Here is a 16,804-nt window from a genome sequence, read left to right as displayed (position 1 = left end):
CAACATTGTACTGTACAGCCACTGCAGAGGGGCCGAAGAGCCGCGGGTGGCCGAACCCTGTGTGGAACCGAATTTCTATGGTGTATTGGACGTTTTTGTGGCAGCAGTGTCCATCACTTTTAGCTGTCCCCTGGAAACACTTCCGTTGTGTTGTGGCCTCTTCTTGCTGCGCGTTTGGCTTCTTGCTGCGCGTTTGGCTTCTTGCAACGCATTACGGTATTTGCTGCGCGTTTCTCTATTTGCAGCTCGTTCCGGTATTTGCAGCGCTTTTCTCTTTTGGCAGGTGTTTTGTCAACTTGCATGTGTTTTCTTAAGTTGCCGTTCGTTGAGCTTTCAGGGCCACCGTACTTTCGAGTCCTTTTGATCACAGAGTAATAATATATTTACACAGATCATGTATGCTTTTAAAATCTGTATTTATTTATTATAAGTACAAGTATAACTTGTATAAGTGCAATTGCAGGAAAAAAAATTGCACTATTAACCAGTCATTTTTAACATTTAACTCATATTTTGAAAGAATATTCTTCATTTTAAACCACTCCTTAACAGAATGAACACATTTGAAAAAACAAGTGCAACTGTAATTATTTGTACAAAAGTGCTAACATTGTATTTTGCATTTTAACTAGTTCCACAGCAGTTTCTGTCCTGTATTTATCTCATCTCATTTATCTCACCTCATATTGCCTGTGTGTGTGTGTGTACATGTGAGAAACGTAACAAATACATGAACATAACAATGAACAGGGTTGTGCTTTTTATATGTCAGGGCCCTATGCTGCATTGCATTTGCAAAAGACCAAATTGGCCAAAAGTCTGTCAGTCATTTGTGCACGATGGGGACGTAGTATGATTCCACCATGGCTGAAAACTCGCTCCACTAGAGCACTGGAGGCAGGCACTGCCAGGACTCTGATGGCCACTCGGAACAGTGAAGGAAGAGTCTTCATGTTCAATGCCCAGAACAAAAGTGCGTTCTGTCCTTCGGCTATGTCAAGGTAGTGACTTAGCTGTAGTGCTGGAGTGGTCCCAACATCCTTCTTCTGCCTCTTATGGTATGCAGCAAAAAGCCCTTCTCCTTCTCTAAGGTCCTCTTGCTCTTCTTCATCAACAAGAGGCACAGGTTGCTCAGTCTCTGCAGCATCATGCAAGATCAATTCTGGCAAAACATGTAAAAACAATAGCATAAACAAAAGAGCCCTTATTACCATTTGTGTTGGTGATGCAGTGTGTTAGACTGAAATACTTAATTATTGTTGCAGTCAATTATATCAGATTATGTGGGAAAAAGGTACACTTGACTCAGTAACATTTACCTTTAACACGTTGTACCACCTCTGTCTTCGCGTCACGACTGACCAGGACATGGGACTCCACCCACAACAGAGAAAAGGCTGGATCCAAGGCAGCTGCTTTGAGGTAGACTGGATCTGAAAAGGGGGCAGTGATCCCATCTTGTGTCCTGGCCATTTTCATGTTGATGAAGATTCCAAGAAATCTTTTGTTCAGGGATGCCTGGAGACTTCTGACCAGGCCACTCAGGAAACAGACTTGAGGCTTCATCTTCTCAAGGTGGTGGTTGAGGGACAAGATGGATGGAACAACAGCACTGATTGTGATGACCTTCTTCCCCTGTGTCAAATCAGTCGCTTCTCCAAATGGCTTCAAGATGTCCACCAACTCCTTCAGCAGATTCCACTCCCGTGCTGTGAATGACAACTCCCTGTGCCCAGCCTTTTCTAGAACAGCACCAAGCTTTAGATGATTGCACTGGAGAACTGCCTTCACTTGCCTCAGTGTTGAGTTCCATCTTGTGTTGACTGCAGCAGGGATGCCTTTCTGTTCCCCAAATTCAGCATCAAACACATCTTTGAATGTTGTGCTTGTGTGCAGCAGTGAGCTGAGTTTTGATAACTTTGAAAGAGAAGGAGATGCCACTTTTGTTTCTTTCAAACCATCTCCCACCACCAGCTGAAGAGTGTGCGCAAAACACTGCAAGCGCTGTTTCTTCGCCATAGCAACATCTACTGTTTGCTGATCTTCCAGGGTCACACCAGAGCTCAGGGTCATCAAGATGATCTCCGTCATCGTCATCTTCTTGTTCACTGGGGAAGCACACAGTGAATGCTTTCCGCATGTTAGCAGCATTGTCACTAATAATGTAGTCCAGTTTATCTTTAATGTTGTATTCATCACATATTGCCTCAAATTGGTCACAGATTCTTTCTGCTGTGTGTGAGCCTTTGAAGCGCTCACAGGCCAAGAGATTGGACTTTAGCTGTATCCTCTCTGCCTCTTTCTCTATCCAGTGCACAGTGACACCAAGGAATCCCCTCATCTTTCGGTCAGACCAAATGTCCACAGTGACTGAAACATAGTCAGTGTTGCTCAATTGAGTTTTTAATTTTGAACGTTTCTCTTCAGCGAGGTTCTCTGTTTTTGATGTCAGTGTTCTGCGACATACTGGGCTATACTTGCTGTCAAGCACTGTCAGAAAGTGCCGAAAACTCTTGTTTTCCACAAAAGACAGGGGCAAGTTGCAATCAATAATCAAGTCGGACATTATTGCATTGGTGATAGCTTTCTGCTTTGGATGGCTCATGCTGTAATGCCCTACACGATTGTCCAGGAATTGCGAGATTGAGGGCTGCTGTGGTTCATTTGGGATGCTTTTGTTCATCTGGTATTCTTCAAATCTGTAAGCATATTAAAACGGATGTAAGAAAATCCCTTATAGCCACAAATGAATTGTATTGAAACTACTCTTTATTACTCATATTATTAATATCAATCTTAACATTGTGTTAATATGAATTGTATTGTGTGTGTGTGTGGTAAACATCACGTTAGAGTTGCTGCTGTAGCAGATTACAGCACTGGTCATGTATTGTAAAACTTATTTCGGGATTTGTGAAGTTGGGTTGTATGAGGGACTACACACAGAAGATGGCGGTCAACGTACCCCCATTACAGAGAAGCAGACAGGGGTCAGCAGGTAAACGTATTTAAGCCACCTAAAAGAGGCAAACCTAATAAAATCAATGTCAGTTTAAGTGTACGCCATATAAAGAATATTTTCATTGCTTTACCTTGCCGTCACGACAGCTCATTCTGTCAAGAAACAGAAATTATATGCTTGTTAATTGTCTTAATTGATCGTCGGGAGAAGTAACGATATATTTTTGATTAATCATTCATATTTTTTATATTAAAATTCACTATTTATAGGCTATATTAAAATGCAGTGAAATTAGAAAAAACACAGCGTGTTTCCTCGTTGAGATTTTTACAACAAGATGAACAACTCTTGTGGCAGTTAAAAATGAAAGTTGAAAATATGCGCTGCTGTACTCTCAAGCCCCGATGAGAGAGACCAGCTAGCCGCTGAGAGCTAACTCGATTTGACGGTTCTCGACGTCTCAGTCCGGTTGTTGTCACGCCCTCACTCCCGGAACCCCTCACCCAGACCCGGGTCTGTCAGGGTTCCCCTACGCGTGGACTGACGGTCCGTGTGCGGACATGAAGCCGAGCAGTGGAGGCTTGGCTCCGGGCTGCTTCGTTCAGCTGCTAACAACATCGCTGTGCTGCGTTCAGGGCAGCTCGGATATCAATGTCATCGACGAAATTCTTAATGATCAATTCATCGATTGATTATGCCCATCCCGAACATACACGCATACACACAGACTAAGGGATCGTGGAGGGGCTACAGCTTTGGAGGCTAACACTGCTGCAGCTTTTGCGGCGAAATGCACTTAAAACCCCGGGTATGAGTCTATTTTAAAGCGAGCGACGGAGGCGGCAACGAGCTGCTGGTGACCGGCACCTGTTCGTGCAGCTCGGGGTGCGTGGAGCAAATCTGTACGGGCCACAGCTCTCTCTCCCCTCCCCCTCCTCCGCTTCGCCGCCCAGGCATCACATATCCCTGCAATATTGCTGTAAATACGTGCACAAGCCACCATTTCAGAAAGTGCTGCAACTTTAAACACAAACTAGCAGCAAGCTAGCGTAAGCTCCCGAGAAAAAGCTATTTTCTATTTATACATGCTGCTTCTACCGGGGCGAAACACACACACAGAAGCTAGCGTTAGCTTGCTGCTGCTACCCGCCGGCTAAAATATGCGTTGCTGCTGACCGCCGTCTACTGTGTGTGATACACTGACTAACGTTATGTATAAGTACCTCATACAACCCTGCTTTAAAAAAATCACCTAACAAAAGTATGAATAAGGGAGTGAACTCGCAGTGGACGCAATAGATTACCGTGTGTGCAATGTAACGTTAACAGTGAATTTACAGCCTCGCTGATTTAACTACACAACAAAGAAAAGTAAGCTTTCATTCAGAACTTACCGTTCTTTGTGCAACTTCAAATGTCGAACGAAGTTGGAAGTTGTTGCGTCTCTGTCTGAAATCTTCGACCCGCATGTTTTGCAGACTGCACTTTGTTTTTTGTTGACCACCTTGTAGTTTTTATACCCGAACGAAACTATCTTTGGTATAATTTTTTCCCTAACTGGCGCGTTGTTTGACAGTTGCTCTTCATTGGTTGACCTGCAGTTTGATTGGATGGATGCTGTCGCTTCAAAACAACGTGGATCTAATTTGATTGGATGTTGTGCCGACAGCACATATACACACACACACAGACGCACACATACACAATGAAAGATACAGAGCGTTCCTTAATAACATACTTTTTAATCGTTGTGTTTTGGGTAAAGGAGCAAGTCTTATCAAGTCAAAAGGCTCAAGTCCAAGTGAAGTCACGAGTCATTGATGTTTAAGTCCAAGTCGAGTTGCAAGTCTCTTTACATTTTGTCAAGTCGAGTCTAAAGTCATCAAATTCATGACTCGAGTCCAAGTCATGTGACTCGAGTCCACACCTAGCATACCAAACATAACGGTGTGCTGTACAGTTTGTGGCAGTGCAGGATAAGCTACAGAGCAGCCAAACAAGGCAACCAGTGCGTCAGGTTCAATCTGTAGATCCCACATCTTAGAAGACCATTTAAAAAAATCCTGCAAGACGGAAAAATCTCAGGACAAAACCAAAAGGTGTGGCCAAGAGAGCCTTTTTGTGACATCTGTCACATACATCAGATACATTATAATATCAATGGAATAATGTTATCGTGACTTTAAATTGAATCAACTGCAACCTAGCATTAATTGAGCCCAAATGGATCCTCTCCTTTTTTTAAATAACGGAAGGTTGATTGGAATATTTTGAAACAATTACATAAACCTGGGGAGCAACACCATTTTTAATCGTATTTACACGTCCAAAAGAGAGAGAGGCAAAGTCCTCCAAAAATCTAAATCTTTCTTCAAACTTGTCTAACTGAATAGTGAAACTATTCTGAAGTAAGAGTTTAGGATTTACAGGAATAGGTAGACCCAAATAAGTGAAGTGATCCAGGCCGATTCATAGGGAAGAGATTCAAGAAAAAGAGGAACTAGATTTTCGGAAAGAGGAATAAATGGACTTTTCCACCAATTAATGGAATATCCAGACAGGCTACCAAAACATTTAATTAGCGAGAGGATTGGAGGAAGAGATAACAGGGATCTGATGGAATAATTAACAGGTCGTCCACATAAAGAGATAGTTTACATTCAATAGCCCCGCTATAGGACCGCTACTGTATCCTCCTGTTGTTGTGGATCGTCATCATGTCAACACACAGTCTCAACATGGTGCTGACCTCAGTCCAGTCTGTGACCTGAAGATAAATATCAGATCATACATGTTGGACCATTGTTTCATTCATCAGCTTCTTCTCTGTGTGTTGGTCACTGAGCAGGTTTGTGTAATTAAACACTGTTTAAAGTAGGGACGGCTCCTGACAGTCACTTCCTGTTTGTTTCTACACTTATACCTACGTGTTTCAATAAGAATGTGTCTTATTTTTAAGTCGCGGATAGCTTTTGTTATGAGTCTCCTATCGGAGAAAGCCGCGGCTTGGGCTGTAGCTCTCTCTTTTAGTAATTCTCCGGTTTGTTTTTCATTTTCCGCCTTCTCCGAGGAGTTTCTTTAAGTGTTTGATCACCCGCTACGTAGCAAAGAGGCTAGCAGCCGGCTCCTGTCACTACGGCAGGGAGAAGACTCCGTAGCTAAGCACTCAGTGAACTTCCGGATTCTAGCTATTGAGGCCGGGTGGGATGAAAGAGCGTTGCAGGGAGTTTTTCTCCGGGGATTAAGAGAGGAGTTGAGGGACGAATTGGCCGCTCGGGATGAGACCTCCTCACTAGACGAGTTAATTTCTTTAGCTATTCGTTTAGATTCTCGTCTCCACGAGCGGCGCAGGGAGAGATTAGGGAAAGTTAGTCTCACCCCTCCCGTAACTCAGACTATGAATCCCCCTCAGTGGGGGCTTGTGCCTCCTCCATCTACTCCTTCATGTCCCGACAGGAGGCTTTCCCTGGACCGCTTTTTCTTCCTCCGGTCCCGATGAACCCATGCAGCTAGGAAGGACCAGACTCACTCGACGGGAGCGTCAACGTCGCCAGCGCCATGGTCTCTGCCTGTACTGCGGGCAGGATGGACATCTGCAAATGCACTGCCCGCTTCTGCCAAAAGGGGGGGCTCACCGATCACTGGAGGAGCGTTGGTGAGCCTGTCCTCTGTTTGTTCGTCTCCTTCCCGTTTGACAGTTAAAGGGACTGTTTCGTGGGATCAGTCCTCCCGTTCCTTGTCCATTTTAGTTGACTCAGGAGCCGATGACAATTTTATTGACTCTAGTTTTGCTTCTCAGGCAAAGATCCCCTGCCAGCTTCTTTCTCCCCCTAAGAGGGTTTTTGCTTTAGATGGCAGGCTGTTAGCTCAGGTCACCCACCGCACGGCGCCTGTTAACCTGATGCTATCCGGTAACCACCGGGAGATTATTTCTTTTTTTCTAATTCCTTCTCCGGCTTCCCCTGTAGTGCTAGGGCTTCCTTGGTTGAAGTTGCATAACCCACAGATTGACTGGTCCTCCGTCTCCATTTACAACTGGAGTCTTTTCTGTCATTCTCATTGTTTACATTCCGCCATCCCGTCAACCATGCCTTCAACACCGTTACCCCCCAAACCAGTGGACGTCAGCTCTGTGCCCTCAGTCTATCATCACCTCCGGGAGGTGTTTAGCAAGGACCGCGCTCTCTCTCTTCCCCCTCACAGACCTTATGACTGCTCCATTGACTTAATTCCAGACGCTCCTTATCCTTCCAGTAAATTGTATAATTTATCTAAGCCAGAAAGAGTGGCCATGGAGACATATATTACTGACTCCTTGGCCACTGGACTAATTCGACCTTCGTCTTCTCCGCTAGGGGTGGGGTTTTTTTTTGTAGAAAAGAAGGACAAATCGCTGCGCCCCTGTATTGACTTTCGGGGTCTCAATGACATTACTGTTAAGAACAGATACCCCCTTCCGCTGATAGACTCGGCGTTCGGACCCCTTCATGAGGCTTCTATCTTTACGAAGTTGGATCTCCGAAACGCTTATCACCTAGTGAGAATCAAGAAAGGAGACGAGTGGAAGACTGGGTTTAACACACCTCTGGGACATTTCGAATACTTGGTGATGCCCTTTGGTCTCACAATTGCACCTGCGGTTTTCCAAAACCTGATTAATGACGTGCAACGGGACATGTTGAACTGTTTTGTGTTTGTTTATTTAGACGATATTTAGATTTTCTCTCGCAATCTCCAGGAGCATGTGCAACATGTTAGTTTAGTCCTTAAAAGACTCCTGGAGAATCGTTTATATGTTAAGGCGGAGAAGTGTGAGTTTCATGTGTCTTCTGTTAGTTTTTTAGGTTTCATTGTGGAGAAGGGGCAAATCAAGACCGACCCTGCCAAGGTTATGGCAGTGGCCGACTGGCCTACTCCCACATCAAGGAAGCAACTACAGAGGTTTCTCGGGTTTGCCAATTTCTACCGCAGGTTTATCCGGAACTATAGCAGTGTTGCCACACCCCTTACGCAATTAACTTCTGTTAAAGTGCCATTTGTGTGGCCCCCTGTGGCCGAGGCTTCATTTGCTAAATTGAAATTGTTATTTTCTTCTGCACCTGTCCTTATTCACCCTGACCCCGCGCTACAGTTTATTGTGGAGGTGGATGCTTCTGACTCCGGGGTGGGAGCTGTTCTTTCGCAGCGCTCCTCGGCTGATCAGAAGCAGCACCCGTGTGCTTTTTTCTCCCGCCAGCTCTCTCCAGCAGAGAGGAACTATGACGTGGGGAATCAGGAGCTGCTGGCGGTCGTCCTGGCTCTGCAGGAGTGGAGGCACTGGCTTGAGGGATCCACTCATACTTTCATTGTGTGGTCGGATCACAAGAACCTCTCCTACCTCAGATCGGCTCGGAGGCTCAACTCACGCCAGGCCCGGTGGGCCTTGTTCCTGGGGCGGTTTCAATTCACCCTCACCTATCGCCCAGGATCCAAGAACGTCAAACCGGTCGCGCTGTCACGTCAGTTTGCTCTCCCGGTTGAGGACACCGCTGGAAGCACCATCCTGCCATCTGCCTGTGTGGTTGGAGCAGCTGGGTGGGAGATCGAGGGTGTGGTCCAGGGGGCCCAGAGGGACCAGCCGGTTCCACAGGGTTGTCCTACGGACAGGTTGTTTGTTCCTGAGGTGGTGAGATCTCCTGTCCTGCAATGGGGACACGCCTCCCGGATTGCCTGCCACCCTGGTTTTCGTAGAACACTGGCCCTCCTGCAACAACGGTTCTGGTGGCCTTCCATAACAACGGATACCAGGGAATTCGTAGCTGCCTGTTCCGTCTGCGCCCGGAGCAAAGCCTCACATCAAGCCCCCGCCGGATTGCTGCACCCCCTTCCCATCCCTCACCGCCCTTGGTCGCATGTGGCGGTCGACTTCATCACCGGCTTACCTCCCTCGGAAGGCAACACCGTGATACTGACCGTGGTTGACCGGTTCTCCAAGGCAGCCCACTTCGTCCCTCTTTCCAAGCTACCTTCCGCACTGGAGACCGCCAACCTGCTGGTTATCCACGTCTTCATGGCATCCCTATGGATATCGTCTCTGATAGGGGTCCGCAGTTTTCCGCCAGAACGTGGAGGGCGTTCTGCCAGGCGTTGGGGGCGTCAGCCAGCCTTTCATCGGGGTACCATCCTCAGTCCAACGGCCAGACGGAACGGGCAAACCAGGATCTGGGGGCGGCCCTGCGTTGTGTCACTGCTCAACATCCTGCTTCCTGGGCCACACACCTCGCCTGGATTGAATATGCTCACAACTCCCTGGTCTGCTCCGCCACAGGTATGTCTCCTTTCATGGCAGCTAATGGTTTCCAGCCTCCTCTGTTCCCTTCTCAGGAGACTGACGTGGCAGTACCATCCGTGGAGGAACATCTCCGGCGTGTTCATCGGGTCTGGCGCGAGGCCCGGGCAGCCCTCGTCCGCACTGCGGCCCGCAATCAGCGAGTGGCCGATCGGCACCGCACCCCGGCCCCGGACTACCAGCCGGGACAGATGGTCTGGTTATCATCCCGGGATCTGCCCCTCCAGACTGAGTCCCGTAAACTGACACCAAGGTATATTGGGCCATTCGAGGTTGACCGGATCATTAACCCTTCTGCTATAAGACTCAAACTCCCCCTGTCGCTAAGGATTCACCCCACTTTTCATGTCTCTCTCCTCAAGCCAGTAGCCACCAGTCCACTAAGCCCTCCTGCAGAGCTCCCCCCACCCCCCCATGACATTGATGACCACCCGGCGTACACAGTTAATAGGGTGTTGGACGTACGCCGGCGTGATCGAGGCTACCAATACCTCATGGATTGGGAGGGTTACGGTCCAGAGGAGAGACAGTGGATTTCTCGTTCCCTCATCATGGACCCGTCTATTTTGGATGACTTTTATGAACGTTTCCCGGACAAGCCGGGTCGGCCGCCAGGTGGCGTCCCTTGAGGGGGGGGTACTGTGGTGATTGTGTTGTTGTGTTTATAGTTTGTTGCTGTGTCGTCTCCTGCCTTTCTGTGTTCTCCCTGTGTGTTGTGTGTGGCAAGGGGCGTGGCTGGCTGGTGACTGCAGCAGGACGAGGCACACCTGCCTCCAATCCACATAATCATCCCTGCACTATAAGCCTGGTCGTCTCGTCACTTCGACGCCAGATTATTCCGTCTTCTATGAACGCTTGTGTGCCTTCCTGCTCGGCTCTTCGTCCTCCAACCTGCCAGGACCTTCAAGCCAGCCAGCACCCTGCCTCTCCAGCCAACTCCTGCCTCACAAGCAATAAACTTTGTTCCATTACCTATCAACTACCACTCCATGTCTGCTTTGGGGTCCGAACCTTACTTAAACCGTAACACCAATAGGTGCATTAAAACACACATTGCTGCCTTTTCCATCACTGCTCAGTTGTCTTTTTGCTCTGAGCACAAGTTTCTTCAGGGTAAAAACCTCCTGATCTGTGAGGCCAGACTCTTCCCTCTGGCTCATGTGGAGTCTGGCTGAAGAAGTCAAAAGAGCTAAGTCTGGGAAGTGGTCGTCCACTTTCACCTCGTGCTGGTTCTTAGTTTGATGTAAAAAGTTAGTCATTTTTCTGTTGTTAGTATTTTCAGTTTTTTGGCTGCTGCTCAAACTTGGCCCATCGCTGCGTTCAGACACACACTCATCATTTCCACTCTCATCACCGTTTATTTAGTTTTCCTCCATTTGCTGCTCTTGGCCTCAGTTGTTGTATTTCTTCTTGATCTCCTGCGTTTTACAGTTGACTTTGATTTCACTGTTCTCTCTGCTTCCTCCTCCATCTCAGCCTCCTCCACCTGTTCCCTCCATGGAACCCTTTTATCACCCGTTTCACTTTCCCGTACTTGCCCTGTTTCCTCCATCCTTCCCTTGCTGCTCACTCTCCTTTCCTTCACCTGCCTGCTTTTCCTCCTCACCTGTCTTCTGTTCCACCTGCTTCACACCACATTCTTCTTCACCTCCCACCTCCCACCTCCCTTTCTTCTACCTCACCCAAAATACCCTCCCTCATCCAAGCTGCTGTGGGGCCGACCGTCTCCCCCACAGCGAGGCCGATGTCCTCTACACTGCAGGGGAAGCTGGCAGAGATCTTAACGCCATGTTTGCGGCTTAAGTTTTTGCCACTTCACCAAACTATAAACTACTGTGAAGCTTTAACCAATAAACTGTGTGAAAATAATATCATTTATTAAAAAGAAAAAACACATAAAGACTGAAAGTGAGTTGCTCTGCCACAAGCTCACACTCCAGAGAGAGAGAGACCATTATTCAAACACATCTAAACAGAATAATTCAATCTGCAGACAGGGGAAATAAATGTCAGATCAGGAAACAGAGTGTGTGACCTGGTTACGTCTCAGTTAAACTCTCTCACCTCTCAGCTGTGTTCAAGTCGCTGTTCCAGACTTTTTGATCATATCACCTGATCTTCACCAGAATTTTTACACTTTAGTGAGAACTTCATCCGTAAGTCAAACACAGAGAATGTATGAGAATCTTTGATTAATGAATTAATGGGATTCTTTATTCAGGACAGAATGGAACAACTCATTTCAACATTAAAAAGACATCGTTGTAAAAAGAGGTGACACGACACAGTGACACTACACAATAAGTGTCGGGCCTCATTTACCAAACGGTGCCATGTGTCTGATCCATCGTGTAAATGTGTGTTCGCCCCTTCACCCTCAAGACAAGACGCCTCCACAGCCTCCTCAGTGAGTCATGTGATGTCAGAGAATTTAAACTTTAATGAAGTGGAAACTGTTTATTTTCATGTAAAAATAAAGAAATGATTAATGTAAACAAAGTAGACACAAGATTTTACAAGTGAATAAAACAAGCTGAGACGTTTCTGTGATGATCAAACTGGATTTCGTGGTTTTCCTGCAGCAGTTGAATTAAATCATTTGAAGCTGAGATTTTCGACCTTCTACCGTTAAACAGTGAAACATGGAAAGTGAGAAACTCAAACTCAGGTCAGATCCATCACCTGCGACTTTACAGAGAAGATCTTATCTGACGTCATTCAATAAAACACAATGAAAAACAATCGTTAACATTTAGACTGTAAATAAAGATGAAAACAAAGGTTCTGCATCGCCCCCTGGTGGACGGCTGCAGTATAGGTCATAAACCCCGCCTCCTCCATGTGACGACATGTCGCTCACAAACCAATCACCGCTTGACCTTTCCATGGATACAATACACTGGTATCAACCAGATTAAGACAATAATTGGATTAAGACACTGACGTATAAACAGTTTGTTCTGATGAACTTAACCTGAATGAGATCATACTCAAAATAATCAATAATCATTGATAAATCATTATAATGTCCTGTCGGAGTTTACACAACATTTTGACATCCGACAGTTACAAGTGATGACATCACGTCCTGGACGTAGTGAGGTCTGTGTGTGAAGTACGATCAGAGACTTTATAAAAATGATTCTTCTGAAAAAGTTCTTCACCTCGTCATTTTCTTTTCTTCTTTATTTACATCGACTCTTAGAAATCACTGTTGACTTAATACTTCAATGTACTGAGCATCTTATTTACAGCCTGGTCTCATCAATCTGTGTTCAGATAACATGACTTTACACTTTCTGATTCCTTGCAGTGCTCATGGTTTTCACCTGATGTCTTTAGTTTTCAACACAACATGCTAACACGCTGCCGTCAGAAGGATCAGAGTGAAACTGTTTAAAATATAAGAAGCTTGTCTGAACTCAGCAGATATTTATTTATAACAGCAACCGCTCACAGCTTCACGTACCGACCTGTAAATATAATGTCACTTTTTACATTTGAAAGTAAAATTTGCATTAACTTATTTTTAAATGTTCTTCACATAACTTGGAAATATTTCCAAGTTATGTACACTTTTGTGTGTCAAAGGACAGAGCAGCAGCAGATCCAGTGGTGATGCTGTGTCACATCCACAGGAACACACAGGGAGGATGGTGGACTGGACACTGTGTGACAGCTGATCTCAGAGCAGCTCACCTCCTCTGATTCCTCTGGAGCTCTGTCTCCACTCTGCCTCCCAGCAACAAGGCCCAGTCAGAGCCGCTCTACACACAAGCTGCTGCTGCTTCAGCCTCTGGATCCTCAGGACACAGCTCAGCCTCCGTCCACACACACTGTCCTCTTCACACTCTCCTTCCCTAAGAGAACCCCCACCAACTGTTGAGAGAAGAAGACATCAGTGTTACAGAGACTCACTTCATCAGCTGTGAGTCAGTGATGCAGCACATCCAGTAGAAAGAGCAGCAGGGACTTCAGTCCTGTTCAGAGGTGGAGCAGCTTCCTCTCTGCTTCATGTTCACGTGTTGGAATGAACACGCTAAGAGCTCAGTGTGTTTCCTCTGCATGTCAAAGTGCAGAGTGGACACCTGAGAGGTGGATTTACTGCTGTTACAGGTGAAGCCATGTTTCACTGTGTGAGGATGTGCAAAAAAAGGGGGCGGGGTCTACTGTGTGTGACCAATCACAGACATGGACAGTTTGACTGACAGCAGAGCCTCATATTTCACAACCAGGATCAAACTGTTCTATAATAAAAATCCGTGGAGAACAAACACATGATCCAGAATAAAAGAAACTCAGTCACAGCTGCTAAATGCAGGAAGAACAGCTGGTAAAACATCTGGGATTGTGTCAGTGTAAGTTACAGCGCCCCCTGGTGGCATTTGGTAAATATATATTACATGACCACGATATAATAACGTGCGAACGAGATAAATTACTCAAGGCCACTAGATCTGAATCTGTTGTTTACTTACAAGACGAGTAGAAGAGAAGAAGACACACACTGTGGTGGACACCTCTGACTTCACTACTCTATGAAAACACATGAACCTGTCTTCAGGAAGCTGACTGAGGTCATCTGGTGTTTTGGTGACAGGATGAGTCTGGAGAGATTGAGATGTTCTGGGTGAGTTAGAGATCAACTGAACCAACCAGACGTTGATTTAAACTTCCCTTATCCGTCCCTTTAAGGACAGTGTGCCCCACACAACAGTGTAGAGTCACTGTGATCAGTGGGCGGAGCTTTTATACGATTAAGATACGATTAAGATACGTTTATTTATACCAAACACATGCACAGACATGCACCGACACACTCATGCAATGGTAGGTAAATTTATCCTCTGCTTTTAACCCATCTGTGTGCAGGACACACAGAGCAGTGAGCAGCCATGTACAGTGCCCGGGGAGCAGATGTTGGGGTAAGTAAGGTGCCTTGCTCAGGGGCACTAGACAGGGTAGGGAGAATCCTCTTGGATTTTTGGACAGATCAATCCAGGTCGAACCAGAGACGAACCAGAGACCATTCTGCCCATAGTCTATAACCACAAATCCTGCTTGGTAGCACAGACCCTGGATCTGGGACACCGACTGTGTTTAGTAAAATACTGATGAAAGCAGCGTGGACTGACTCCAACCATCTACTGACCTCAGAGTCTGCAGTTGACAGGTTGGACTCTGCTTTAGATCATGCAGCTCCTTCAGTTCTGATTCCTGCAGGTCGTTGTTACTCAGATCCAGTTCTCTGAGATGAGAGGGGTTTGACCTCAGAGCTGAAGCCAGAGAAGAACAGCTGATCTCTGTCAGTCTGCAGAGAATCAACCTGGATAAAGGATAAAACTTAACTGTAAATTAAACTGAGTTCATGTGTGAAAATAACAGACACATATTCACGTCAGCACAGACTCATAACATGGAAGATAAATAGGAAATCAGACATGTTTGACTAAAAACGAGTCCTGATTCAGAATAAATATCTAATTTGGACCCGGTCTCTGTCCTTCAGATCAGTTTAAGAAATCCAGAACTAAACTCAATGTTTTAACAAGTAGCTGAATATTTAAAATGTCACAGATTAATTAATGAATGGATTCAAATTATGTATGAAGAGGGATTATGTTAAATTAGAATTAAATGAGATCAATTGGGTAAAAATGCTGTTTTATAGATATGAGATGTACAAAAGTCAGTCAGTAAACTGACCTCAGAGTCTCCAGTCGACAGGTTGGACTCTGTAGAAAACCACACAGCTCCTTCACTCCTGAGTCCTGCAGGTCGTTGTTATTACTCAGATCCATTTCTCTTAGATGAGAGGGGTTTGACCTCAGAGCTGAAGCCAGAGAAGAACAGCTGATCTCTGACAGACTGCAGTCCCCCAACCTGGATAAAGACATATTAGTAAACCTTATTGTTATAGTACCTTTTAAAAACAGAGTTTACAAAGTGCTTTGACAGCAAAGCAAGAAAAGTAAATAAAAAAATGTATCCCATACAGCAGTAAAATGACAATAAAGATAAATTAACAAGTAAATAAAAGGTGAAAATTATAAAAAACACATTTAGAACACAACATCACATAAAAGCAAGTCTTTAAAAATGGGTCTTAAGAAGTGATTTAAAAGAAGTCACTGACTCTGCCTTATCTCCTCAGGGGGCCGTTCCAAAGCAGAGGGGCCCTGATGGTAAAAGCACGGTCACGGTTTAGATTTCAACCTGGATTTTGGAACAGCAGGATCCATCTGAGGATCTAAGGCTGCATGCAGGAACATATGGGCTCAATAATTCTGGGATGTAGTTTGGGGCCAGATGCTTTAAAAGTGATCAGTAAAACCTTAAAATCAATTCTAAAACGGACAGGGAGCCAATGGACAGAAGAGAGGATCAGGGAGATGTGATGTTGCCGTTTAAAACCAGTGAGAAGCTGCTGCGTTCTGAACTGGTTGGAGGCAGGAGAGAGACTTTTGAGAGAGGAAGGAGTTACAGTCATCCAGTCTAGAGAAGACTAGTATAAAGTATACAGGAAGCTTAAAATTCCATGTGTGAAAATAAAGGACTTGACTAAACATCACTGTCTCTGTTTTCAGACCTGAAGTCTGAGTCAAGTTGTTCTGACAACAACACTGATCTTTCCACAGCAGAATTTATACGTCATGTCCGGCCTCCTGCTGCTCCACCAAATTCATCTTTGAAAGTCAAACTCCAGAAAATGTCCACTAGGACACTATTTTACAGAGTTCATGACTGAAAACAGTTTGAAAGTCCTCGTGTCCTCGGGGTTCAGTTGTTTGTAATATGTAACTTTACCACTAGATGTCTCTCATATCTTTTTGGACATGTTCAGGAGTCGTACGTGTAAACAAGTGGACTACGTTCACATGTACGAAACCTGGAGACGTCACTAACTCCTTCATAGTGAACCTGTAACTTTTTTTATATTGTTTTACAAATTATATTTAACTTCACAAAGAAAAAACAAAAAGCCAGACTCTACAGAGATAAGCTACAGCGTTACAGCCCCTACTAATTAATCATTCAGTAAATTAAAATTATAAAGCATATGGTGAGGAAAAGCCAGAATGGGTATCACACGTAATTTGAGGTTTCATGTCCCAGGCTTCAGGTTAAAAGTCATGACCTGTTCCAATTAGTGAGAATGGCAGATGTAGGATAAGCATAAAGCATCTTGATGAGTAATTCACCAAATCCATAGTGTCTCAATGTGGCGTGTATACATCTCCATTCAATCTGATCAAATGCCCGTTCTGCATCTAACAAGATAACTACAGGCTTGTCATTTACTTTATGTCTTGCAAACATTAGATTAAATAATCTCCAGGTATTCAAAAAAGAGAACCTGCCCGATACAAAGCCTGATTGATCAGGATGTATTAATGAAGAAAAACGCCTGTCCAGACTAGTGGTCAGCATTTTTGCGACCACTTTCTGATCATAGTTGAATAGACTGAGGGGTCTATATGCCAGTGGATCTGAATCCTCCCTCCATTTCTTGA

General features: G+C 45.2%; 1 protein-coding gene across 6 annotated transcripts in view; it reads right to left on the bottom strand.

The window, feature by feature from the left end:
- The window catches only part of LOC128445068 (NACHT, LRR and PYD domains-containing protein 12-like), a 157,622-nt gene that overhangs the window by 116,873 nt on the left and 23,945 nt on the right, over positions 1-16,804 (bottom strand). Inside the window, exons 9-11 of one of the 6 annotated variants that reach the window (XM_053427840.1) lie at positions 14,997-15,173; positions 14,443-14,616; positions 11,395-13,169 (exon numbers count right to left, since the gene is read on the bottom strand). The exons of 3 other annotated variants lie outside the window; for them this stretch is intronic. In XM_053427840.1, the coding sequence (XP_053283815.1) occupies positions 13,151-13,169; positions 14,443-14,616; positions 14,997-15,173 (370 nt within the window). In that variant the 3' untranslated portion in view covers positions 11,395-13,150. Of the gene's footprint in view, positions 1-11,394; positions 13,170-14,442; positions 14,617-14,996; positions 15,174-16,804 lie in introns of those variants that run through there. 2 more of the 6 variants (XM_053427847.1, XM_053427854.1) reach the window with 2 other exon arrangements.

The sequence above is a fragment of the Pleuronectes platessa genome, chromosome 1 (genome assembly GCF_947347685.1).
Source record: "Pleuronectes platessa chromosome 1, fPlePla1.1, whole genome shotgun sequence".
Taxonomy (NCBI): domain Eukaryota; kingdom Metazoa; phylum Chordata; class Actinopteri; order Pleuronectiformes; family Pleuronectidae; genus Pleuronectes; species Pleuronectes platessa.
The sequence above is the reverse complement of the archived record's forward strand: the minus strand, read 5'-3'. Positions and strand labels throughout refer to the sequence as shown.